Source organism: Nicotiana sylvestris, chromosome 3, assembly GCF_000393655.2.
Source record: "Nicotiana sylvestris chromosome 3, ASM39365v2, whole genome shotgun sequence".
NCBI classification, from domain to species: domain Eukaryota; kingdom Viridiplantae; phylum Streptophyta; class Magnoliopsida; order Solanales; family Solanaceae; genus Nicotiana; species Nicotiana sylvestris.
This window is the reverse complement of record NC_091059.1, coordinates 170,798,292-170,824,203: the sequence shown is the minus strand read 5'-3', so window position 1 is coordinate 170,824,203 and position 25,912 is coordinate 170,798,292. Positions and strand designations below refer to the sequence as shown.

The following is a 25,912-nucleotide window of genomic DNA, read 5'->3' as shown; positions in this document are numbered from 1 at the left end:
CCCCACACAATATAGGCGATCTAACCACCACTCTGTAGAACTTGCCCTTAAGTTTAGGTGGCACACTCTTATCATACAAAACCCTTGAGGCGAGCCTCCACCTCATCCACCCCGCTTCAATACGATGGGTAACATCCTCGTCAATCTCTCTGTTGCCTTGAATAATCGACCCAAGATACTTGAAACTATCTCTTTTAGGGACGACTTGAGTACCATTTTTCACTTCTACTCTTTCTTCGTGCATCCCATCACTGAACTTGCACTCCAAGTACTCAGTTTTCGGCCTACTCAACTTAAAACCCTTAGACTCCAGCGTCTCTCTCCAAACTTCCAACCTAGCTTAACTCCATCACGCGTCTTATCAATCAGGACTATGTTGTCGGCGAATAGCATACACCATGGCACCTCCCCTTGTATGTGTCGCGCCAGCACCTCTAACGCTAAGGCAAACAAAAATGGGCTAAGAGTCGATCCCTGATGCAACCCCATCTCCACTAGAAAATGATCCGAGTCTCATCTCGCAGTCCTCGCCCGAGTCTTCGCTCCATCGTACATGTCCTTAATCACCCTAATATACGCCACTGGGACACCGCTAGCCTCCATACATCTCTATAGGACCTCTCTCGAGACTTTATCATAAGCTTTCTCCAGCTCTATGAATATCATATGTAAGTTCTTCTTCCTTTCCCTATACTGCTCCACCAATCTCTCCGGGGGAATGTTAGTATGTATACCAATTTTTTTTAATAGACGATCGTGTCTGAATTATGATTCAACTACTTAGCCCAAACGAAGAAGATGAAAAGGATAAAAATTCATGATTCCGCTACTATAGCCCAACCAAGATGGAATAAAACAAAAAGGAAGATAAAGAATGTGAGAATGCATTGACTCAAGATAAGAAGTTGCAACCACTGAGGATGTGGTGCAGTGAAGTGGATGAGACTACTCTTCCCTTAATCAGAGGTCTCGAGTTCGAACTTTGAATATGAAAAATTCTTGGTAGGGAGCGCTTACTCCCGAGTGGGGCCCTACGCAATGCGAATCCAAATATAGTCGGACTCTAATGCGCGTACTGGAAATCGGGTAGGAAACAAAAAAAATAAGAAGTTGCAAACTTGCAATATATGTAATATTCTTCAATTGACATGCTTTAGAGGAAATATTACTAAAAAGAAGATAAAAAGAAATAAAGAAGAAAATAAAACGGAAGCTAAAAATAATAATAATATCCTGTGGTATGAGGTAAATATCTCAAATAAAAAAGCTTGAGACAGTTGGACGTTATTAGGAGGGGGTTGGGGGTGGCAGCTGAGGCTAAAATCCCAAAAGATCTAAAAATCTAATTCCATATCCGGTATTGTTTGGTTTTAACATAAATTGCCCCTTAATAAACCCATTGAACAGTTCGCCTGAAATCAACTAATTTTAAATAATGGATTCTGTAATGCCATTGAGAACCACTACGGCAACGGCGGCAACTGTAGCGGCGACGGTAAGACCCCGGTTCTCGATTCAACCCCTTGCCAATCCCAGACCCAACAAACCCGCATTCTCCTTGTCAGTTCCGACATCTATTTCCATGTCCCACCGAGCTCGCAATCTGCCCCAATGTTCACCCGTTCGAGCTCAACAGGTAGCCTCAGTCATTGATTTAATTTTGCTATATATATTCTGTTTTAATTTTGCAAATTGCGTATTGAAGTTTGGGCTTGCTAAAATTTGTAAAAATAAGATGTCCTTTTATCATTATAGAATGATGTCTACATAGAGTTTACCTCAAATTAATGTGTTCGCACATGCCTCTTTTTATTTACTTAAAAGTTTGGAATATCAAAATTTCATTCTGATAGAGAGTTAACCTTTTATAAGACTTCCATTGGTCAATTTTTATTTGCAATTTTTGGTAGCATTACAAGGATATATGAGACAAGCCTTTCTTGTAAAGATCATTCTACTAAGATAAGGTTTAATTGATTTGACTTGAAGGACGGATCATCAGCGGTTTCAGAACCCACCATTCCTGAAGGAGATGCTCTTAAAATCAAGGAGTGGGAAGCAGAAAGATTCAAAGATGAAATTGCTACAAGTGAGGGTATAAGAATTAGAAGGAGGCCGCCATCAGGACCTCCTTTGCACTACGTTGGCCCTTTTGAATTTCGGCTGCAGAATGAAGGCAATACTCCACGTAACATACTTGAAGAAATTGTCTGGAACAAGGACAAGGAAGTCACACAGGTATCTCTTCGAATAGAGTCTCAAATTCCGCCTGAGGGTATATATGATATCATGTTCCTGTTTCATTTTATATTCTATGAACTAAAAGGCAATTTTTTTTGGCCAGATGAAAGAGAAGAAACCTCTTATTGTATTGAAAAAACTGCTTAGCAGTGCTCCGCCTACCAGAGATTTTCTAGGAGCTCTGAAAGAATCATATTCAAGAACTGGATTGCCTGGTCTTATTGCTGAAGTGAAGAAGGCTTCTCCAAGTAGAGGTGTTCTTCGTGAAGATTTTAATCCAGTATGTGCGTCATTTCCCTTTCATGTCAATTGAGTGCTTTAGATCTTTTTCAACCATTCTAGTTTGACATTACTTAGTTTCTCATACCTTCTACATTGAGCTAAGAAATATCAATATGTTATCTTTTTGCTCTTTTCCTCTGAAGTAGTGTTGATTGGTTTTACTTCTGTTGAATTATACAAGGACTCTTATGTTTAATAATTGCATTTTACGGAACTATATGCAGTTTCTAGGAAATGTGTTAATGATTTTAAAGGGACTTGAAGTGATATAAAGTTATGAACTAGATCAACAGGAAAAGCAAACTTCCAATATTCTTCTCAAATAAAAGTGATAGTCATATTTAGGGCAATTTCTGATCTTTCTTGGCTGTCTACCAGCAGCCAAGCAAATGAGAAGAAGATGACATTGTAAGACATGTATTCTAGAGCTACATTTAATTGAAAGGTTTCATTTAAATTGGTATTTCTTTCAATGGATGAAAATCTGGAAAAAGAAATGAAAGATGAAGAAGTTAATATCAAATTATCTACCATTTTGATATAATTATGCTGCTTGCTTTATGCAATGGGTTGTTTACTACCACAATATTTATCATTAGAGTTTATCATGTACTTTTAAAACAGCTGAAATGAAGGTAGTTTGCATACTGACCTACCACTTCTAAGTGATATGCAACTGTATGGTGACGGATAAATAAGCCTTTTCATCGTTGACTGGATTGGTTTTGTAGTGTATTTATAAATAACAAACAACTAGGCACTAAGACAGTGCTTGTGAATTACAAGAGTTGAGGTCCCGCTATACAAAAAAGATGAAGGGATCCTATCTGATTACAAAAAGAAGCTCTTTTCCTGTAATGAGCTAATGAACTCAAACAAGCTGTCTTCATCATTTACATCTTGAATGTTGCACCAGAAAGCCAAAAACCACAAACATCTGTACTTTAATAACTGTACCGGTTGTCTTTCCCTTAGTTGACTGGCTTAGTTCAAGATCATCTCTAGTTGTGTGATAGTGTAACTTCTGCATAATATGCTTGCTGATTCCTTTATTTCAAGCTCTTAGCACTTCAATGATCTAACAGATTCCTAAATCTTTATAGTGGCAACTAGCAAGTTTAACTCTCAGTCAGCTAGGTTCTTCTGTGTCATTTTAGTGGGGGTGACGGTAGTTTTTTTTTTTTTGGGGTGGGGGTGGGGGTGGGGGGTGGGGGGTGGGGAGACAAAGAAAACTGATTATACATCTCCGTGCATTTACATCTGAAGGAAAAGACACTACTATTACTGAGTGTCCAATCAAAACTATCTGCACTTGTTTTATGTTTCTACTTCTTTACTCTGAAGAAATCGAACATCGTATCCCTTCTTTCTTGGTCAGCACTGTAAAAGTTGAAAAGGATGTGACAGCATCATTTATCAAATTAATACATCATGTGGGCTACCTTTTTTAAAAATAATTTCCCATTTGTATAAAATTACAAAACTTAAGCGCCCTACAACAAATTATCGAGAAAAAAGTGGGATGCATACATAATTAATTTCCATTTCAGCATTATGCAAATATGCTCTTGCTTGTTCCTCTAAGTTGTGAAAAGTTGCAGTATAATTATATTGACCAAAGTGAATCGTTCTTCGTTTAGAGATTTGGTCTTCATCTGGGACTATGTGTCTTCAAGATTAGAACAGTTAGCTCGGAGAAAAGAGGGGGCTAATTTTGTTCGATGCAGCCCCAGGGCATTGGTTCAGTAGCAAAGTTTTACACGGATGTGCGGTAAGCGCTAATCACGAGTTTGAGTCTTACCATGAACCAAACCTCATATTTAAGTGGAGAAGGGTAGAGGAGCGGGTCCACTATAAAACAACAGATTTCCGGTTATTAAAAATTTAGTAAAATGCAGTTCTCTGTACATGAGATTATTTTCTTCTTCCACCATATATAGGGTTTCAGATTGGCTCTCCTTTAGACAATAATCTATAAAGATCTCCGTGCATTTACATCTGAAGGAAAAGACACTACTATTACTGAGTGTCCAATCAAAACTGTCTTCACTTGTTTTATGTTTCTACTTCTTTACTCCGAAGAAATCGAACATCGTATCCCTTCTTTCTTGGTCAGCACTGTAAAAGTTGAAAAGGATGTGACAGCATCATTTATCAAATTAATACATCATGTGGGCTACCTTTTTTAAAAATAATTTCCCATTTGTATAAAAATTACAAAGCTTAAGCGCCCTACAACAAATTATCGAGAAAAAAGTGAGATGCATACATAATCAATTTCCATTTCAGCATTATGCAAATATGCTCTTGCTTGTTCCTCTAAGTTGTGAAAAGTTGCAGTATAATTATATTGACCAAAGTGAATCGTTCTTCGTTTAGAGATTTGGTCTTCATCTGGGACTATGTGTCTTCAAGATTAGAACAGTTAGCTCGGAGAAAAGAGGGGGCTAATTTTGTTCAATGCAGCCCCAGGGCATTGGTTCAGTGGCAAAGTTTTACACGGATGTGTGGTAAGCGCTCATCACGAGTTTGAGTCTTACTATGAACCAAACCTCGTATTTAAGTGGAGAAGGGTAGAGGAGCGGGTCCACTATAAAACAACAGATTTCCGGTTATTAAAAATTTAGTAAAATGCAGTTCTCTGTACATGAGATTATTTTCTTCTTCCACCATATATAGGGTTTCAGATTGGCTCTCCTTTAGACAATAATCTATAAAGATCTTAATTAATAAAAATCTCTGCAGGCCTTTGTTCAACTATGAAATTGCATTTTATTCATGGACTCACACCTAGCTCAATCCATAGACAAAGAAACCCATCCATTGAATCAAACCCATTAAAGCGAGTTCAAATATTTCAGTTGTAACTTTTTGAGTAGGAAAAAATTGCAACTGAAACGTTTGAACTCTTGTTGTAACTTACCCTTGTTAAAATGTTTGAAATTGAGGATTAACCTTTCAATGTTTTTGCATTACAGGTTGAGATCGCCAAAGCTTATGAAAGAGGTGGAGCAGCTTGCCTTAGTGTTTTAACAGATCAGAAATATTTTCAGGTAAAGGTTCAAATTGCCAATACGGATAATGTTCTTTCTAGTACTTAATGGCTTTTGGGGATAGCAAAATTACTATCTAGTAACCACTATCAGAGTCAGTTACTATCAGTAACTAAATTTCATAATGTAAATGCAATGGCCAAAATAAGGTGAAGGCATGATCACTCTTAAGATAACAATGTTGAGATTAGTTTCTTCCTATGATTTTCTGGTAGGAATCTTAAATTGTAGTTGAAGTATTTGGCAAAGTTGCAAGCATTTTGTTACTTCTGATGCAAAGGGAATCTAATCAGGAATGTTGAAAGATTTGTATCCTTTTTCACCAATTGAAAAAAAATATTTGTATCCTTTTCCTAATAGGGCCTTAAATTGGAATTGAAGTGTTTGAAAAAACTTGTGAATATGATATGTTTATGTTACAGATTTCTGTTCTGATAAAAAAGGATAAACCAACCATCCCATTTAAGTGAATGACTAAACACCTGATTAGCAGTTATGGAGGTAGGTACTTTCTTATTAGTCACCCAAGAATTGGGATGTATAATGGAGTTGTTTAGGAAGTTGCATCAACTGTGAGAATTAGCCTATATACTATACTAAGTCTTGGTATATTATGGAAGTGCTTAGATGCAGATTGTCAAATGATTTTCCAATTGTTGATTATGATTCTCTTTCTTTTTGTGAATTAGGGAAGCTTTGAAAATCTAGAGGCCATAAGAAATGCTGGAGTAGAGGTATGCAGGTTCCCTCATAGTTTTTTGTACAACCTATAATATTTCATAATTGAGTCATTAACAGTTTTTCATTGAACTCCAACTTTGCAGTGCCCTTTGTTGTGTAAAGAATTCGTTATAGAAGCTTGGCAACTCTACTATGCTCGGGTTAAAGGTGCCGATGCAGTTCTGTTAATTGCTGCTGTTCTACCAGATCTTGACATCAAATATATGATTAAGATCTGCAAATTACTTGGATTGACAGCACTAGTTGAGGTAAATTGTTACTATATCCACTCCTACTTTTGACCATTCCACGAACTGAAAGGCAAATAATTCAAAATCTATGCATCGGTATTTTTACAAAAATTTGTCTTTATCTTTCATTGACGAAAAGGAAATGTCAGCTTCCATTTGTTCGAGGCAGTTATTATGTTTCATGGATATGAAAGATATTTGGTATAAGTTATTTTCTTCATGAAAGAGTGTTTTCAATCTGCATATATTGGTTTTTGGATTTCTATTTATTCTTATTATAAACTACAATCCTTTATTGATGCTGATATCTTTCTGTCATTGCAAGGATTCTCACTTTTCCAAGAGAAACAAGCTTCCTTTCTGTATCTCTGTTTTATTTCTTTTCCTTATAATAACCATTTCAACTTCTTGTCCTTCTTCTAGGTGCATGATGAGAGGGAAATGGATCGTGTCCTCGGAATTGACGGGGTTGAGCTTATTGGCATCAATAATAGAGACCTTGGTAATTTGCATAATGAATTCTATACCACCAATCTACTCGTTTCTCGATGCAATACATGCTGTTACCTACTATAAGGAGACAAATTTAACACCAAAGGCTAACATGACCCTCTTGGGTTTGGGTTGTCTTTGTGTGTGGGGGGGGGGAGGAGGGGGGTGTAAGATGTAAACTAACTTTATAAGGAAATTAAACAAAATAAACTCTGGATAAAAGGATCAAGGTTCCTACATTAAGTAAGAGATTCTAAATCCCTGTTCTTTTCCATAGAAAGTCATGCTTTCTGGCTACATATAGGGCAGCTAGGGATAAATGTACAAACATAATAAATAAAGTTATAAGCAACATGTTTGATCATTGTACTCTTCAATTGTCTAGGACTTGCCAACTAAATAAACTTCTTCTGTTACCAGGAACTTTCAAGGTGGACATTAGCAATACAAAAAAGCTTCTTGAAGGAGAGCGTGGAGAAAGGATCCGTGAGAAGGGCATAATTGTATGATCTTCAATACATCATGTTAAGCTGTTATTTTAGTATTTTCTCTCTCTATAAGTTGTGATGTTAATTTCTATTTTAATTCTTCAGGTGGTTGGGGAGTCTGGACTATTTACTCCAGCTGATATTGCTTATGTACAAGAAGCCGGTGTCAAAGCGGTAAGCTGCCATAATAATTTTGATATTCATAATAACGGCTGTATATAACTATATTAAAACGGATAGAGGATAGTAGTGCTATTTCCCCGAATATGATTTTGCCTAGATCCTTCTGTCTTCATTTGAAAATTATGTTTATCACCATCTAGCATGATACATTCATTTTGATCAATACAATATTTTGATTTATATCCTTTGTCTTTGTCAATCATATATGATGATAGCGTTTTTTTCGCATCTCTGTAGGTTCTAGTTGGAGAGTCACTTGTAAAACAGCCAGATCCTACTAAAGGAATAAGTGAACTTTTTGGTAAAGACATCTCCTGCTAAGATCCAGCCAGTTGACTTGGTTACTGTTATTTCCGGAGTTAATCTTGTTGAGATTCTTCACCTCAATTTTGTAATCTCTCACTATTTTGTATTGTTCGTCACCTGGTGGCACCTCTGTAAGATGTAACATATAGGTATCTCTCACCATTTCCTACTTGCTTTTTTGAAGATGTAACATATAGATAGCAGTCTGAATGGAAATGCTCATGTTTCAGGATTCCTATTTCCACACATTTATCTTTCTATTTGATTATTTGATATTATTACATTTAGAATTCAGAGTTTGAACAGGTTGTAAGATTTATGTTTTATTTGTAAGTTTAATGATAGGCATTGTGATCAAGCGTGTCATCCAAAATCTTTATTCTTAGGCCTGCAATTAGTTTTGCATCATAGTGCTACTTCGTCTTATATTCGCTGCTCCAACATCATCATATATTATATTATTAGTGGGAAGCCCCTTAGTGTGAAGTTGATTTACGAAAATACCCATAAAATTTTAATTGACTATTTTGGCCTTCTTCAAAAAAAAAATTCTATTAAATGAATAAATACAATTAAGAATACAAGGTAATTAAGAATTTTTACATCTTCTACTATTTATTGAGTGTTAATTTTTGCCCTTCTAACTTCCACTACTAAAACCATCAGTTTACTACTCATAATTAAATATTGTAAAGTCTGTTCCACTACTCTAAATCTATTTCCTTTTCTTCACCTTCGCTGCTCCACACTATGTACCATGAAGCCTTTTGCTAAACCAAATCCTCATCACAGCAAAATAACTGAATGGTAACATGCCTTATCATTTGGATTTTAAATTACATTATATATGTATTCTTATTATTGTTGATTAATTTTTTATGAGAGAGCCACTAGTTCTGTGTGTTGGTATGAAGGACAGTCAAATGACTATGATCAAGCATGCTCGTTGTTAGTTGGACCCATGATATTGCTAAAAAATCATGGGGCGTGAAGCATGAGGCTATCACCAGATGGTCAATTTTATGGAGCGTTTAATATCTGTTTTATACTTTACTTTTATTTTCATTTAATTTTTTAGGGCATTTCATATCAGCCTTTTATTTTAGTTTTCTTTTTTCTTCCTTCCCACTGACAATTTTGTTTTTGGTTTTTGCTATTGTTATTACTGTATTTCTTGCTTTTGTTATTTAGTAAAAATGTTTCCTCTTGCAGTCACTTCATCTGCAGCAATTTTGTCCCTTGAGTGCAAGGGATGAGGTATAAATTATAGGTTCAAAATGCATCTTGAGTTGTCCTTTTGACAATTTCTTTTGCACGGGATCATGACCATTACTAAAATCATATTTCTCTTTTTTATTTTGGTAAGTAACGGTATATTTCTTCTTCTTTTTTTAACAGTTATTTACTGCTTCTTTCTATTTATCATTATTTATTCTTGAAGGAATTCTACAAAGATATTCCCTCATTTTTTCTTGATACAAAAATTAGGGGAAAAGTTATTTTTTTTTTCAATGTAATTTACTTCTAGGTATATCTGGCCTTGCGGGAAGAAATGAAACCGTAATGTTATTGTTTGATAATGTTTCTTGTAGATGCATTTTGGAAGAAATTTAAAGTTATTATTTATGCCAATATATACATTATGGTTTACCAATATTTGTTATACTTTATTGATATAAGAGTGTTCTTCTCCAGCTTTCTATACTTCTTGTAAAAAAAAAAAAGAATCATCACAAAATATATACCATCTTGAAATATTTGTACCAATTAGCATGGGATACACGTGCAAGGCACGTGTCCAGAAACTAGTATAATGATAAGATGGTAGCAAATATAAATTCCTTTTTCAAGCGAGATGCAAAGTTCTTCACGCTGTGACAGTAAATGGGTAAAATAGACATTGAATTTATTCTTCTGTTGAATCTCCAAAAAATTAATGATAAGAAGGTAGCAAATATAAATATTATACTTTTGGAACGTCCACCTCACTAATTTCATTTGGCATATCTCCTGCATACTATGGCAATAGACAATTGAAAGTCCAACGTCTCTTCTTTTTTTTGTTCTTTCTTTTTTCTGTTTTGATTTTAGGGTAACATGAGACATGTGATTAATTATTTAGTGATAATTCTTGTAAGGATCTATCAAGAATCTATCCATCAAGGTCAGCAGATGATAATAATGATTAACTTCAGTTTCAGCGCTTATGGTGGAGAATAGTTTGAACTGCTTAGATTTTAGAGTCACATGTACATGTAATGTTTCATAAGGAAAATAAAATAATTTCTCGCATAAAAATAATATTTCAGTGACGTTTGACCATAGTGAGTCCAAAAGATGAAGCTAATTGTAATTTGTAACCCTCTGTAAAAAGAACCTAAAATATTGCATTTGGTGATGGGATTGGACAACCTAGTTTCAATTCTCTTGGCTGCTAAACTCATGGATTGCTTGATTTTATCGAATGGTTGGTAATTATAGGGGAAATAACCTTCGATGATGACTCATACCCATGTCAATCCCACTTGGGTTGGTCCCAAATCATTATCTAAAAAAAAATAAAAAAATCTGCTGTTTCTTCCAACATCAATCGCTTTCACAAAATTGTCCAATGGCATGTTTTTGTCCTTTCCTTGCTTCCCTTGGCTTTGATATTTTTCTCCTGAATCACCCTTATAAATCAGTAGAGCTCCCAGTTAATATCTTTATCTCGATAGTTTCAGTTTCTTGAATTATCAGCTACAACCATCCACTTTACATCTAGAGGGGCTGCTTAGAATTTTGGCATTGTCATTTTCGATAGCATTAAACTAGGCCTTTTGAATATACATATTCTTCAACTTTTGCTACTTGGATTTGTGTATCTTATTAGTAAAGCTTCAGTATATACAAAAGTTCTGCAGCTTTTCTAGTAGAGCAACAATTAGCAAGCATGACAATAACAGGTGATCCAATAATTAAAGATGGATGTCTCATGGTTCGTGGCAAGGTTGTCTTAACTAGGATGCCGGAAAATGTTGTTATTACATCAGCAAGCTCTGGTTCTGCATTTCTGGGAGCTAAATCAACGACAAGTGGTTCTCATCACGTCTTTAACCTTGGTGTTCTTGAGTAAGTATCTGGAAATTTGGAAATATTTATAATAGAATTAGGGATTTGATCTGCCATTGTTATTTTATTTTCCAGCAGCATTAAGAGTTTCAACTCTTGAGGAATAACTTTTGCAGGGATTACAAATTCTTATGCCTCTTTATTGTGAAGATTTGGTGGATGATTCCCCGTGTAGGAAAATCAGGAAGTGAAGTTCCAATGGAAACTCAGATGCTTCTCCTAGAAGCCGGAGAAGAATCTGCTGTTTTGGATGAGGAACCTTCTGCAGATCCTGCTGCTGAAAATAAATTTTATATTCTGTTATTACCTGTTCTGGAAGGGCCATTTCGATCAAGTTTGCAAGGAACTTCATCGAATGAGCTCCAGTTCTGTGTTGAAAGTGGTAAGTTTAGCTTCTTTAAACATCATAATATGCTGAAATTATTGCTCCTCAGTTTCTTGCATTGCAATTATAGTAACTCGTTCCAGAATCTGCTGATTTAAGGTGATCCGGATGTCCAAACTTCACTATCATATGAAGCAGTTTTTGTTAATTCAGGAGACAATCCATATGAACTTATGAAAGATTCCATCAAGTGAGTTATCTATCCACTTATAATTGGAGAAGTTCTTCTTATTCTGTTAGTAGACGCTTAAATTCTGTTGTCTCAGGATTCTGGAAAAGCACAAGGGTACATTCAGTCACATCGAGAACAAAAAGGTAACATGAATTGGAAGGATAATTAGTATGTAAGCTTTGTTAATTTAGTTAAATGGCTTTCAACTGAACTTGTCTTCTGTTCTAAATTCAGATCCCGGCCCACTTAGATTGGTTCGGATGGTGCACGTGGGATGCTTTCTATAAAGAAGTTAATCCAGCTGGTATCAAAGCAGGTCTTCAAAGGTTTGATTATTCACTGCGCTTATGAATTATCTCGCTCTTCAAATGGAATATGCTGCAAATTTCCTCTCTCAATAATAGAATTTTGATTTCTGTTTTTTGAAGTTTCTTAGAAGGAGGATGTTCACCAAAATTCCTGATCATAGATGATGGATGGCAAGATGCAGTCAATGAATTTCAAAAAGAAGGCGAACCACTTATTGAAGAAACACAGTATGTTCTTTTCTATTCTTGTTCTTGAAAAACCTTCAAGCTTCTTGAATACGCAAAAAGTACTCAATGCCTATTTCTTTGGTTATAGGTTTTGTTTAACCCAAAAAATAGTTTTTAAGGTCAAAGCAATAATTTTATATGACGGGCCACAAGCAACCGATTCAATTCGAAAGATATAAAATTTCGTTAATACAACGTGATAGAGAAGTGAGAAATAAATTCAATGACATATAATATAATAAAAATAAAGCAGAGAAGAAAAAATTCTTATTGAATGATCCTTGATAGGATAATGAGTCGAACAAAGTTTGAAGGGCCGAACTATGGCTAACTTGGGAGCAAGATGCTATGAATTACAATGTATAGAATTGTAGAGAAGAAAATTAGATTCCCCTGATGGTGATAAAAGTATGTCTATTTATAGGGCTAAATCTAAGTAACTAGTCTCCTTGGATTATGGGTCCATTATGAGCATTTACTCAATCCATCCATTACTTTTGGAAGACTTGTAACAGCTGTGTAAATGCTGGAATTCCGTAACTGATGAGTTAATTCCATAACTGATGAGTTAATTCCGTAATTAATGAGTCAATCGCGTGCCTATTGAGTCAATCGCGTGTCTGTTGAGTCAATCTCGTGCCTGTTGAATCAATCTCGTGCCTGTTGAGTCAATCTCGTAATTGATTGCCTTGTTCTGACCGTTACAATCATTTATTGCATTTATTAATAATTGATTTGTAACTGATGGTGTAATGATGGTAAATCCCATATAATCTGGAATTAATTTATTCCTTTCTCATTTGTAATTATGAGATATTCTCCCGCACCTGATCTGGGCTATTTCATGATGATCAGTTTCGGGGCTAACAGGCACGGTATGAGTATGTTCGGTCCCAGGGGTGTTTCACATATCATCTTTACATGTCATTCTTCACTTTTCTTCAAACTTTACTGACACGTGTCGCCATTTAATAGACCCACATGTCAAGTCTAATTTTCACTAATACAGATAGTCCCCCCAATTTCCGGTTACTCACTATGATGTGACCGGGAAGTGAGATTTTATCCTTTTCATCCTTGCCTCTGCCTCATTAAAACCTTGCCAGAAAAACCCAATAGGGACAAAAACCGGACGAAGGAAAAAAGAGTGTAGAACTTAGATATTCAGATGATAACTCCGTCGCTTATGTTCTTTTCGTCAATAATCGGTTGGTTTACCCCTGTCTTGTTTCGGGGTTTGAAGACAAATCTTTGCCTTATGTTTGCAAAGTTTGATATATATATTTCGGCTTTATTTTTTGCCTATTTTAATGTTTGGGTTTTTGTTTTACCCTTTAACTTTGCATTAAAAATGCTTCAATGCTCCGTGACTTTTTTGAATAAGCACGAATTATAAAAGAGGGCCCTTTTATGAACGACACTTAATGAAGAAGACGTCTCAACTTCATAATGGTGTAAATATACAAAAGAGAGATAGGAATTTTCACATGTTTTTCTTTAACAATGTTTTGAAGAAAGTTTTTACATTTAACTTTCATAACATTTCACATGTGTTTGTGTATCGTCTATAACTCATTTTGCAACTGTTTTTTCTTTTAACAGATTCGATATAAGCTTGCACTCGTAACTGTTTTTCTTTTGCAATAGTTTTTTTTGAATTAGTACAAGAAGATAACTATTTTTGTTTACAACAGTTTTAAATATAAGGGTATGAATTTTTACCCATAAATATTTTTATTGATAACAGTTTTCAAATGAATACAAGGGTAATGCTTTTTCATCCGTAATTGTTTTCAGTTACAACAGTTTTTGAGTAAGTACAAAGATGTGCATTTTTACCCGTAACTAATATTCTGCCTTTAACCTTTTTTGAAACATTCGTTTATATTTACGAATATGTTTTCAAAGGTTTTCGAGTCATGCTTGTGTTTTTGGCTCGTGATTTTGCTCTTAACTTTCGATTTATTGGGTAGACCTTAGGCTTGACTTGAATTTTGATTTTTCTAGTCTTCTTTGCCTTCCATATATATAGTCCCCAAGTGTTAGAGCTTTGAAGTATGAAATCTCGAGCATTTGATTATTCCTTCCACGTGGTCCATTTCCTGAAAAGGAAAAACATACGGGACTCAGAGGTATATATTTAGATGATGACTGCTTAACCCCCTATTTTTTTACCAAAAGGGTTGTAACCTAGACCGGGATTAATACAGTGTTCCTCGTGTCTTTCGGGACTAATATCATCATTTGGTATTTTAGAGAATTTATCCGAGTACTAATTTTTCTTGGCACTTTAAAAATTATTTGAGTGCTCATACTTAGTCTTTTGGACTTAAAATATATATTTGTATGCATCGTTACATGTGCGATGTCTTAATGTTGCACCTTTGGGTGTCTAACTTTTATATGAAAGATGGCTCTTTTATATACTTTAAACGCTATGAAGAGGACGTCTCCTTTTTATTCAGGCGTAAAATAGGATCGATTGATCCGAGTAGACTTTTAGTCTGAGGGAATATTAATCCCGGTAGGATTTACAAGAGTATTGACCCTATTAAAATTTATGGGAGTATTGACCCCGGTAAGACATTGAGTTTGAGGGAGTATTGATCCCAAATAAATATATATCTTAGTAGATTTGTCCTGAAGAGACATTTAATCTGATTGGATTTTGAATCTAAATTGGAGTATATGAACATACTTCCAAGTAGAGAGGGACACATGTCCGAAATAATATTTGAGATTTACGGGATAATCGATCCGAGTCATAATACAATTAGCCATTAAGAAAGGCTTAGATATTTAGCTTGAATGGTCGTTGTTGGACCGAATATAAATCGCGTGTTTGTTCAAAGTGAACTTTATTCTGGTGGCTTATTTGCATACATTTATCTTGACTTAGATGTAACACTCTCGTTTTTTATCGTGGGATTCTTGACTCTGACATGGAGTTCTTGATCCTTTTTGTGTACGTGTAGTATATGTATTTTTGAAGAACTCATTCAACACTGTTTGAAGTGTTTATGCTTGATATGAGTAATACAACTAACTGAGTTGAGCTGGTAAATAATGTCAGGTCAAATTGACTAATCTTCAAGTATGAGTAATTTCCCTAGTTTTGAGTTTTGAGATATGAGAACTCAAACATTGGAATCATAATTTGACAGTTCGCGGTCTAATAGTCCCCAGTAGGTTAGTTAGTTTCGATATTGATGGACTTTCAAATGGTCTAGTTCCAACATAGGGACGGTACCGAAGCTCTTTTTATCAAATATTTTGTACTCTGGCTGGGAACTACGGAGGTTCCAAATGTTGTCGAGGATCATGCCATATCTTGATTTGAGCTATTTATAGTGACTTTGATGCGTTTTTTATTTGAAACCTTATTACCGGAGTAATTTTCACTGCTTTCTTTATAAATTTCTCGCATCATATATTTTGTTTGTTTGGTCCATGTGGCATTTTAGCTTTTGGAGCCTTGAATATTCTCAAATATAATTCTCTTCTAACAAGGCAGGTAGTACGGGATGAGACGCACTCAGAGTTATCGAGAGCATGCTTATCTTTGGGTAAAGTCCCATTCTGCAAGTAATAAATGAATTTATTATGCCAATTCCAAATTAAATTAGTCAGGCTTACCTCATTTTCATTCTAATTGATGATAGATCAGGAATCGCCTAAATAAGAGATGGCTTGATCCCGAGACTGTTTGATCCGGAAATGATATTTCTCAATAAGTGCCCGGAGTTGCTTTCTAAGCCAGTGATATCAGCAGTAGATCTGAGACTAACACATCCGGCTCGATTTTCTTGGGCTGCATAGTTTTCTTGGATTTGATCAATCGTTAAATCAATATTTTTGCTCTGAGTCCCCAAGCTAATTTAAGCCCTGTAGCATATGCTTCATACTCGGCTTTGTTGTTAGTAATAAAATAACTTTTATGAATTATCTAACTACTTTCCCTGACAGGCATTAAGCATTGCCCCTAACTCGGGAAGTTTAGTACTTGTGGACCTAATTGTGTAGAAGGTCCAGATCCCGAGAATTATCCCAGAAATAACATGTTCGGGTAATATGTTCAAGCTAAAATTAATCATGAAATCTACTAAATTTGTGATTTTATAGTCGTACGTGGCTGATAAACAATATCATATTCACTTAGTTCGACTACTCATTTAGCTAGCCTTCCTGGCAGTTCATGTTTATGCAAAATATTGCATAATGAAAATATAGTGACTACGGGAATTGAATGACATTGAAAATAAGGCCTTAGATTTAGGGAAACTACAATTAATGTCAACTTATCAAAATGTAGATATGTAGTTTCCGTATCTAAGAGCATTTTATAATAGATAGGAGAATGTGTACCTTTATCTTCTTGAATTAAAATTGCATTTACCGAGACATCCGAGACAATTTAGTGTACCGGCAATCATCTTTCTCCTCGGAATTTTGAAAGTAATGATGCGTTGTTGTTAGATAGCAAGTTCGAATGATTCGACTTTTCGGACTAAACCGATCTTTCGAAGATTTGTAACTTTATCTTTTATGATTTGACTCTAGTTTCTTCTTTTGCTTGGCCGGATTATACCGCGGGTCAATTGTTACAACCCATATCCACATGTGTTAGTTCATGCCATATATTAGTTAACATAAATCCAAGAAGGAATTATCTTTGAGATGATAAGAAGTCAATCCTATTGGTCTTAAGAGATACAAGAGTGTATAAGGGTGATTAACCAGTATTAGAAGTTAAACGAATCAAGGATGTTGTAACTCGTATTTTCAGGTAATCTAGCGGTGCTTAATACACTCAAGAGGTCATTTATTAAGGTATTTTAATCATATAATATCCGTATCATAAGTCTTGAAGTCAAACGAGTTATGAAACAAAAGTCGACAAAAGTTGTCGCAACTTAGGTTCATAATTTTACTTAAACATTAGGTCAAATGTTTCTAATCTTTTCTCATAATTTACAAGGAATTACGGGGTGATCTACCCACAAAATTAAATATCTATGAGTCTAGTTTCCAACGCATTAAACCGTTCATCGATACGATCTCGGAGTAGAGAGATATTCGCGTTTTCGCGAGACTGCGCCAAGCACCTCTCTATGGGGCCCACTAAGTCGGTTTAAGATATTTGGACCTATATAGGATGACTCCAACCCGTTTTAAATCATTTCTTTTCACTATTTTCAGACCTTAGAACCCTAGGAACATCCTCTCAAGGTTCTCTCAAGATTCAAGACCCAAAAAGGGGCAAACAACACAAATCAAGTGTCGGGAATTCCGTGGCGCTAGTAAGTTTCTTGTTCTTCTTGTTGTTGCTCATTTTTGTGTCGTTCCAGCCCGTGTGGGAGGTTGTTTTAAAGGGTTTATGTTCTGTAAATACTCCCTCATGTTCTTAATATCAATCCTAGGTGATTTCAAGCCTTCTAAAGTGATTCTAGTGCCGAAAAACACTAATTGATCGCTAGTTTCGCTCTTTTGTTGTTGTGGCAGCATTGGAGGGATATTTCATGGAAATTTAAGGTCAAATTGGAGTTGTTCTTTCTGTATAAAGGTAAGGAACCTCTTACTCTATATGTATTTAAGATTATCCAAGTTGCGGCTAAGCCATTGAAGCTAGAACTTGTGAGATATATATCGAAAGGTTTGGTAGTAGTGTTATTGTTTTGTGGACTGTTTTGCGTTGTTGTTGGGCTGCGTATTTTACTACTATCTTGTGGAGTTTTGGAGGAGGAAGGGTGTGGATAAACACCATATATATGTAGGGTTATGGGCTGATAGTTATTCGTAACATTTCCAGGTTGTTTGACACGACTACGGTGGTCGTCGTATGTATGGAGTGATTAGGCTGTGTGTGGACTATTTTGGGAGGCTCAATATGTTTATTATTGATGTTGTTTGGGCTGTTTGGTGACTGTTTTGAATAGTGTGAGGTCATATATATAGGGGAGGTGCTGTCCGTTTCATCGTAAAATAGGTTGTGGTCGATACATAATAGTTATGACGCTTAAATGATAACGATAGTATCGTTTCTCTTATTGTAGACTAAGGAGTTTTGACAATTGCATAGCTTGAGATTGGGGAAGTATATACAAGGTATGTGAGGCTATCCCTTTCCTTCTTTTGCACGACTCCGATTGTACATAATGTAATGAACGAGCTTCCAAGATACTCTACTCTTAGAAGCTAGCAGTACTTACATTGTTTTCCCTCTTATGGAACGATTGATGTTAATGTTGCTTCTCTTATTCTTATGTTATCAATGTTGTTCGTACTTCCTAAATCTTATAAGGTTCATAGTGAAGAGTTAGTCCTAATAACGCGTACAGAGGATACCGACCTTACGTCACTCCGAAAGGTTTAGAATGTGATTCCATGAGTCGAGCATGCATTATATATATGTATCTATTTTACTCTACCGAGCCACGCTATAGTTGGCCGGGTACGGCACCTATTGTGCAACCACTGATCAGTTGGGTTTTACCGAGCTCCACGTGGCCGGGTACGATTCTACCGAGCCTATTATGGCCGGGTACGATATGATGATGATGATGCCCACAGAGGCGAATGCTTTAAAGGTTTATGTATTTATACATATGTATCATGCATTTCATGTAAGTAGCCCTCAGAGGTACTAAGATGTTACAGGTGGTATATTCTTTATCCTTGCTTACATTACTGATCGTATTTATGGTTCCTTGCCTTACATACTCAGTACTTTATTCGTACTGACGTCCTTTTATTTGTGGACGCTGCATGTCGTGCTGCAGGTCCTGATAGACAGACAGGTGCAGCTCCCCCACCACAGTAGACTGTCCAGTTCAGCGGTGATTGGCGAGATCCCTTCTCCGGACTTGCCTTGGTCTTGGTATGCAATTTTTGTTATAGACATTATGGGTATGTCGGGGCCCTGTTCCGGCTATGTTGCAACACTTATGTTCTGTTAGAGGCTCATAGACAGGTGTCGTCTCATGTATAGTTTGGTATGCCTTGTCGGCTAGTTTTTGTTGTATAGTCTTTCATAGTAGCGAGGTAGCTCATATCTTATACGTAGTTTCTTGATTGTCTGGTCATCCCCTGCTATGTATGTTCATGCCGTCATATTTTATTGCTGGTTGTCCATGATCTAGGTCTACCATTTATATTGATCTCGTCAGCCTTAAAAGATAATAATGAAGGTTAGATGAAATGTACGTTGGTGCTCGGCAAGTGTGGTCGGGTGCTAGTCATGGCTCTTCAGTTTGGGTCGTGACATCAATATTGAGCATATAAACCTTTTCCTCCGGTGGTACACCTGCTATGTTAGCATGGAGGCAAGCAAAGCAATTTTTGTTAGCATGTAAAAGTTTAATCACCTTACCTTTAAATTCGGTGTCGAGTCTCGACCAACGTAAACCTTCCTATTTGGGAAGTCAATGATAATTTCTAGTTCTTCAGCATTTGACCTCGTGGCTTCTGATGCCTTAGGTTCAATGATTGCTTCCGAAAATATTTGTATAATTGTCCAAGGTTATTAATGAACCTTCCTTCCTCGTGTCTATTCCATCCAGCAGCTATCTCTTCTTTTTCAGTTGTTAGGTGTGGTATCTTTGTAAGCAATCTCGTGGGTGTTTTACCCATGTTCTTCCTAATCTCCATTCTTCTCATGTGAAATTTTATAATTTAGCAAGGTAATTCCTTGCTTGTTCAGGTAGAGCCGGATCTTTTCCAGCCCGTGAAGAAAATCTCGTATCTCTTTGCTCGGACCTGTTTTTTAGATTTTTGCATTTACATTCGAATCACCCAAGAATCACATCCACTTGATCTCCGGACCTGTTTTTGACTTTCAATTGAATGAACGTGTCTTCCTCTATTCGAAGCTTTGTATTATATCGAATGTAAGTTTTACTCCTCAGTTCCGGGAAGGTCCGACATTATTCTTCTGACTCCTTCAATCATATCCGGAATCACCTCGGTTTGGTTTTCGAACCTGTTTTTGGACACTTATTACTGTCGATTCGACTTACCGTGTCTTCTTCTGTTTAAATTTCGGTGCTGCAACGGTTATGCATATCATTCTCGCAGGATAGATAGGAATTCCCGAAGGTGTTCTATCCGCTCGTTCTGTTCCTTGATTTGTTTATGTAAGGTTAGAACTAAATTTTGCAAATTAAAATTACCTGGTATATCTGAACCTCCTGTTCCGGAACTGTTTCGTACAGATCCGTTATAATCAGCTCTGGTACAGATAGTTGCGGTACCAATATATCGATGTACATTCTCTATTTTTCTCTGCTTGTTACTTGCATATCATTATCATGACTATTTTTCCCTTTTTATTTTGCATGGTACGCCATCTCCAACTTGGTTGTCCTCAACTATGTTGATTGGTAAATTTCGGCCATGATGAAGGTTTAAACTGAAAACAAGCGAATATTAACAAAAATTGTTACTATCTTTGGATGAATAGCAAATTTGCTTGAGTTCCTGTCAACGGAACCAAACTGTTTAACCCAAAAATAGTTTTCAAGGTCAAAGCAATAATTTTATATGACGGGCCACAAGCAACCGATTCAATCCGAAAGATATAAAATTTCGTTAATACAACGTGATAGAGAAGTGAGAAATAAATTCAATGACAGATAATATAATAAAAATAAAACAGAGAAGAAAGAATTCTTATTGAATGATCCTTGATAGGATAATGAGCCGAACAAAGCTTGAAGGGCCGAACTATGGCTAACTTGGGAGCAAGATGCTATGAATTACAATGTATAGAATTGTAGAGAAGAAAATTAGATTCCCCTGATGGGGGTAAAAATATGTCTATTTATAGGGCTAAATCTAAGTAACTAGTCTCCTTGGATTATGGGTCCATTATGAGCATTTACTCAATCCATCCATTATTTTTGGAAGACTTGTAACAGCTGTGTAAATGCTAGAATTCTGTAACTGATGAGTTAATTCCATAACTGATGAGTTAGTTCCATAACTGATGAGTTAATTCCGTAATTAATGAATCAATCGCGTGCCTGTTGAGTCAATCCTGTGCCTGTTGAGTCAATCTCGTGCCTGTTGAGTAAATCTCGTGCCTGTTGAGTCAATCTCGTAATTGATTGCCTTGTTCTGACCGTTACAATCATTTATTGCATTTATTAATAATTGATTTGTAACTGATGGTGTAATGATGGTAAATCCCATATAATTCGGGATTAATTTATTCCTTCCTCATTTGTAATTATGAGATATTCTCCCGCGCCTGATCTGGGCTATTTCATGATGATCAATTTCGGGGCTAACAGGCACGACATGAGTATGTTCGGTCCCAGGGGTGTTTCACGTATCATCTTTACATGTCATTCTTCGCTTTTTTTTTCAAACTTTACTGACACGTTTCGCCATTTAATAGACCCACATGGCGAGTCTAATTTTCACTAATACAGGTTTGCCACTAGATTAGCTGATATTAAGGAAAACAGCAAATTCAAGAGCTTAGAGTCAGATGGCTTGTGCACAAATCTCAAAGAGCTCGTTGATACCATCAAACAGAAATATGGCCTGAAGTAAGATTTAGAAGCGAATGTAATTTTAGTTCTTGTTAGTCTTCTGATTTCTAACATTTGAAGTTACTGATTAATGCAGATACGTCTATATGTGGCATGCTTTAGCTGGTTACTGGGGAGGAGTTCTTCCTACATCTGAAACTCTGAAGAAGTACAATCCCAAGATAGTATATCCTGTTCAATCCCCTGGAAACTTGGGAAATATTAGAGATATTGCCTTGGACAGCTTAGAGAAATATGGAGTTGGAGTAATAGATCCTCAAAAAATCTATGATTTCTATAATGATCTCCACCGTTATCTTGCTAGTTGTGGAGTTGATGGCGTCAAGGTTGATGTCCAAAACTTGATAGAAACATTGGGTTCTGGATTTGGCTGACGAGTATCACTGACCAAGAAGTATCATGAAGCTCTTGATGAATCTATTGAGAAGAACTTCAAAGACAATAACCTGATTTGTTGCATGTCTCATAATTCAGACTCTATTTACAGGTTTACCTTCTACCCGACCTGTCTCAGTTTCAAATTTCATCAGCACCAAATTATGTCTTGAATGTGTTGGTGTATTTTTCAGTTCAAAGAAGAGTGCAACAGCTAGAGCATCAGAAGATTTCATGCCTAATGAGCCAACTTTCCAGACCTTACATGTTGCGACAGTGGCTTATAACAGCCTTCTACTTGGGGAAATACTAGTGCCAGACTGGGACATGTTCCACGTAAAAATTCCCGTGTTAATATCATTTACGTCATCTACAGCTGGAATTTATAAAATTTGAAGTAGAGTTCTCTGAAATGCTAATACTCGCTCTTTCTTGTTGTAGAGCAATCACAACACTACTGAGTTCCATGGTGCAGCAAGAGCATTAGGTGGTTGTGCAGTTTATGTGAGGTAAGTCACTTGTATGGTTCTCATTAAGATGTCGAGGACAAGAAAATTAAAAGGCCTAATGCACTTCATTTAACTTTTGATATATCGACTCTATTAAATTTCAGTGACAAGCCAGGGAAACATGACTTCAACATACTCAAGAAACTAGTTTTACCTGATGGATCCATCTTAAGAGCAAGATATGCTGGTCGACCAACTCGAGATAGCTTATTTGTTGATCCAGTCATGGATGGGAAAAGGTAAATCTCATATTGTTAATTACATCCATTGATCTAGTTAAACAAAGACAAAACCTTGATCAAGCTTATCTAACACAAAAACCAATCTTTTTGACCAATTAACAGCCTGCTTAAGATTTGGATTTTGAATAAGCGTACTGGGGTAATAGGTGTTTTCAACTGCCAAGGAGCTGGAAGTTGGCGACTGAAAGAAGCAGCTCCAAATGTACCTAACTCAACAGCAGCAGAAAACCCAATCACTGGCCATGTTAGCCCTATTGATGTTGAATTCTTTGAAGAAATTGCAGGACAAAACTGGAGCGAAAACTGTGCAGTATATGCGTTCAATTCGGGTAAGTGCCTCATTCGCCGTGTAAACTGCTTGGCAAAACACAAATGCTAATGCTCAGGCTATTTTGATTTTCAGGATCTCTATGCAAAGTACGAAACAGAAAAAGAATTGAAGTGTCGTTGGGTGTTCTAAAATGTGAAATATTTACTATCTCACCAATCAAGGTAATTGATAAAGCCACTTTTTTTGTTTCTTATTGCTCACTGTTTCTAAAGCAGCTCTGACATGAAATATTTGAATGTTTATATACCAACAGGTCTTGGGTGAAAATATTGAATTTGCTCCAATTGGTCTGATTGAAATGTATAACTCAGGAGGAGCGATTGAGGATGTAATGTACAGTTCCGATGATCTTCCAGATCGCTCAATAAACGTGAAAGCAAGAGGATGCGGTCAGTTTGGAGCATATTCAAGCTCAAAACCAAGTTCATGTAAAGTGGACATGAAAGAGAATGATTTCACTTACAATGCAGAAAATGGATTATTGGTGATAAACCTCGAGGGGGATTGCCATGTGCGAGATATTAAACTAGTCTACTAAGTTAATGTCCTCTCGTACGTGAAGAAACTGAAGAGCTTTTCCACACAGTAGCAGAGAGAAGTTTTAGGAGGTTGACAAAGGGAATGTGATTTGACTGCAGCTTCTCTAGTTTAGTCCTGGAAATGATCTTGTTATTATGTTAAGAGAAATACTGCACATTTTCATCCTTGTGATGGATTGGCTACTGGATTTGGTTTCTAACTTTCTATGCCAGTTTAGCTAGTTATTTATTTGCAGTTTAGCCAATTCAGTTGACTGTATGTAAGCAGATCATGTTAGCAGCATTTTATTATAAGCTCTTTTGTAATCGTTTCACCGATGTCAATACAATCCAATTTCTTACTATGTTCTTTTCGAGGTTCTTGATTCACCTTGTGACAGATCTTAATGCTGTATGTTTCCCTCGAAAACATTTCAACGCTGCAGCTCAAATGCTGAATCATTTTGTTCAATGATTCAACCTGTTGCATTAAGTTGAACCTTGACTTTCTCTTGGAAAAGGATAAAAATAAGATATGATTGCCTCTTTAGAAGTTAGAAGAGCGAGCCTCTTCCCATTTTCTCTATTGATTCATTTTTCTTGATTCTCCTTGCGCAATTCCGCTCAACCCCTTCTGCCCACTTAGCTCCGCCCCTTTAATGTCTACTTTTTACATTGTTAATTTTTTTGTTAAGATGCAACCAAAATTTAGATAATCAATAAAAAACTTTTAGTCTTATAGGTATAATTCATAATCGCAAAATACAAATCCAGCATTATGGGTTCCTAACAAGTTAATAAATCAGGAAATTACAACTCACAAATTAATAATTCATAACTAAAAAGTAGTTTTTGAATGTAATTATTTGGAAGCTGATACTCACTAACACTTAATAACTGAATAAACAAATCCCGTACCCCATCAAATTGCTTACGACAATATTGTTATTAAACGGATATTATCACTTTTAGCCCACGTCAGAAACTATTTACATTCACTAGCCGAAAAGTGTATAAAATTTATATAATTTTTGTATATAACATACATAATGTATATATACAAAAATATTTTTTTTTCGGCTATTATTTTGAGAGCAGCTATGCAGTGTCATTTTCCCGTTATTAAACGGTATAGAGTGTAAAATTTAATAGGGAAAAGACCGGAAATAGCCAGATTTATAATTGGTCCGTTTATTACTCCTTCCGTTCCAGTTTATGTGAACATATTTCCTTTTTGGTCCGTTTTAAAAAGAATGACCCCTTTCTAAATTTAGAAACAATTTAGCTTAATCTTACAATTCTACCAGAAGCTTTTATAACTATACAAATACTCTGTGCCCCTTTTTAACTTGTTTAGGACCACAAATTCAAAAAATCTCATTTTTTCTTAATTTTTGTGCCCAATCAAACATGTTCACATAAATTGCAATGAATGGAGTATTAAATTATATGACGAGTAAAACTGTGTCATCTAAATTAAAACGGAGGAAGTATATATAGAATGACTGTATATACTCTGTAAGTCTCAGCTTGAGATATATTTAGTAGTAGTGCTAGTGTTAGAAGTGAGTAGGCGTCGACGACATCATAACTGGCGCCGATAATGAAACTGAAGTTTATCGGATGAAGTGGGGTCCAGCGTACCCATTTCATTTCCATTGGTAATTGAAAATTGGAGACTCGCTTCCGGTGTTTTGTGTGACAAGAAAGTGCCACCGAAATTTAAGGGTAAGTTCTACAAAGTGGTGGTCAGACCAACGATGTTGTATGGAGTTGAGTGTTGGCCAGTCAAGATTGCTCATGTCCAAAAGGTGAAGGTAGCAGAGATGAGGATGTTGAGATGGATGTACGGGCACACCAGGTTAGATAAGATCAGAAATGAGGTTATTCGCGATAAGGTAGGGATGACCTCTATTGAGGACAAGATGCGGGAAGCGTGACTTATGTGGTTTGGTCATGTGAGGAGGAGGAGCAAAGACGCCCCGGTGAGGAGGCGTGAGAGGTTGATATTGGAGGGCCTACGGAGAGGTAGAGGTAGGCCAAAGAAGAGGTGGGGAGAAGTGATTAGGCAAGACATGACGCAACTTCAGCTGACCGAGGACATAACTCTTGATAGGAAAGTATGGAAGTCGAGAATTAGAGTAGTAGAAGTAGTGTAGAGTG

General features: G+C 36.2%; 2 protein-coding genes across 5 annotated transcripts; both read left to right on the top strand.

Annotated features, from left to right (window-relative positions):
* The first annotated feature begins 1,251 nt into the window (after positions 1-1,251).
* LOC104242580 (indole-3-glycerol phosphate synthase, chloroplastic-like) lies at positions 1,252-8,374 on the top strand. The gene is made up of 10 exons (XM_009797657.2): positions 1,252-1,636; positions 1,990-2,238; positions 2,345-2,521; positions 5,502-5,576; positions 6,266-6,310; positions 6,401-6,565; positions 6,971-7,049; positions 7,460-7,542; positions 7,633-7,701; positions 7,948-8,374. The coding sequence occupies exons 1-10, from the start codon at positions 1,436-1,438 to the stop codon at positions 8,029-8,031; spliced, it is 1,227 nt and encodes a 408-aa protein (XP_009795959.1). The 5' UTR covers positions 1,252-1,435; the 3' UTR covers positions 8,032-8,374.
* A 2,022-nt stretch (positions 8,375-10,396) lies between these two features.
* On the top strand, positions 10,397-24,112 carry LOC104242581 (probable galactinol--sucrose galactosyltransferase 2). Of its 4 annotated transcripts, XM_070171180.1 has the most exons (10): positions 10,401-11,127; positions 11,244-11,509; positions 11,612-11,702; positions 11,779-11,827; positions 11,919-12,010; positions 12,113-12,220; positions 15,731-15,786; positions 17,420-17,520; positions 17,723-17,783; positions 18,274-18,325. In XM_070171180.1, the coding sequence occupies exons 1-10, from the start codon at positions 10,949-10,951 to the stop codon at positions 18,276-18,278; spliced, it is 1,008 nt and encodes a 335-aa protein (XP_070027281.1). In that variant the 5' UTR covers positions 10,401-10,948; the 3' UTR covers positions 18,279-18,325. The 4 variants fall into 4 exon arrangements, with proteins under 4 accessions (XP_070027279.1, XP_070027281.1, XP_070027278.1 ...); XM_070171177.1 differs by lacking the exons at positions 15,731-15,786; positions 17,420-17,520; positions 17,723-17,783; positions 18,274-18,325 and adding exons at positions 21,652-21,771; positions 21,851-22,261; positions 22,344-22,478 and having other exon boundaries at positions 10,413-11,127; XM_070171178.1 differs by lacking the exons at positions 17,723-17,783; positions 18,274-18,325 and having other exon boundaries at positions 10,397-11,127; positions 17,420-17,678.
* Positions 24,113-25,912: the final 1,800 nt, after the last annotated feature.

Bases quoted from the DNA above. Each gene is read 5' to 3' on its own strand.
- LOC104242580 (XM_009797657.2), top strand. From the start codon at position 1,436: ATGGATTCTGTAATGCCATTGAGAACCACTACGGCAACGGCGGCAACT. The intron at 5,577-6,265 runs GTAAAGGTTCAA...TTTGTGAATTAG, and splicing joins CAGATCAGAAATATTTTCAG to GGAAGCTTTGAAAATCTAGA. The intron at 7,543-7,632 runs GTATGATCTTCA...TTAATTCTTCAG, and splicing joins TCCGTGAGAAGGGCATAATT to GTGGTTGGGGAGTCTGGACT.
- LOC104242581 (XM_070171177.1), top strand. From the start codon at position 10,949: ATGACAATAACAGGTGATCCAATAATTAAAGATGGATGTCTCATGGTT. The intron at 11,703-11,778 runs GTGAGTTATCTA...CTGTTGTCTCAG, and splicing joins CTTATGAAAGATTCCATCAA to GATTCTGGAAAAGCACAAGG. The intron at 12,011-12,112 runs GTTTGATTATTC...TGTTTTTTGAAG, and splicing joins ATCAAAGCAGGTCTTCAAAG to TTTCTTAGAAGGAGGATGTT.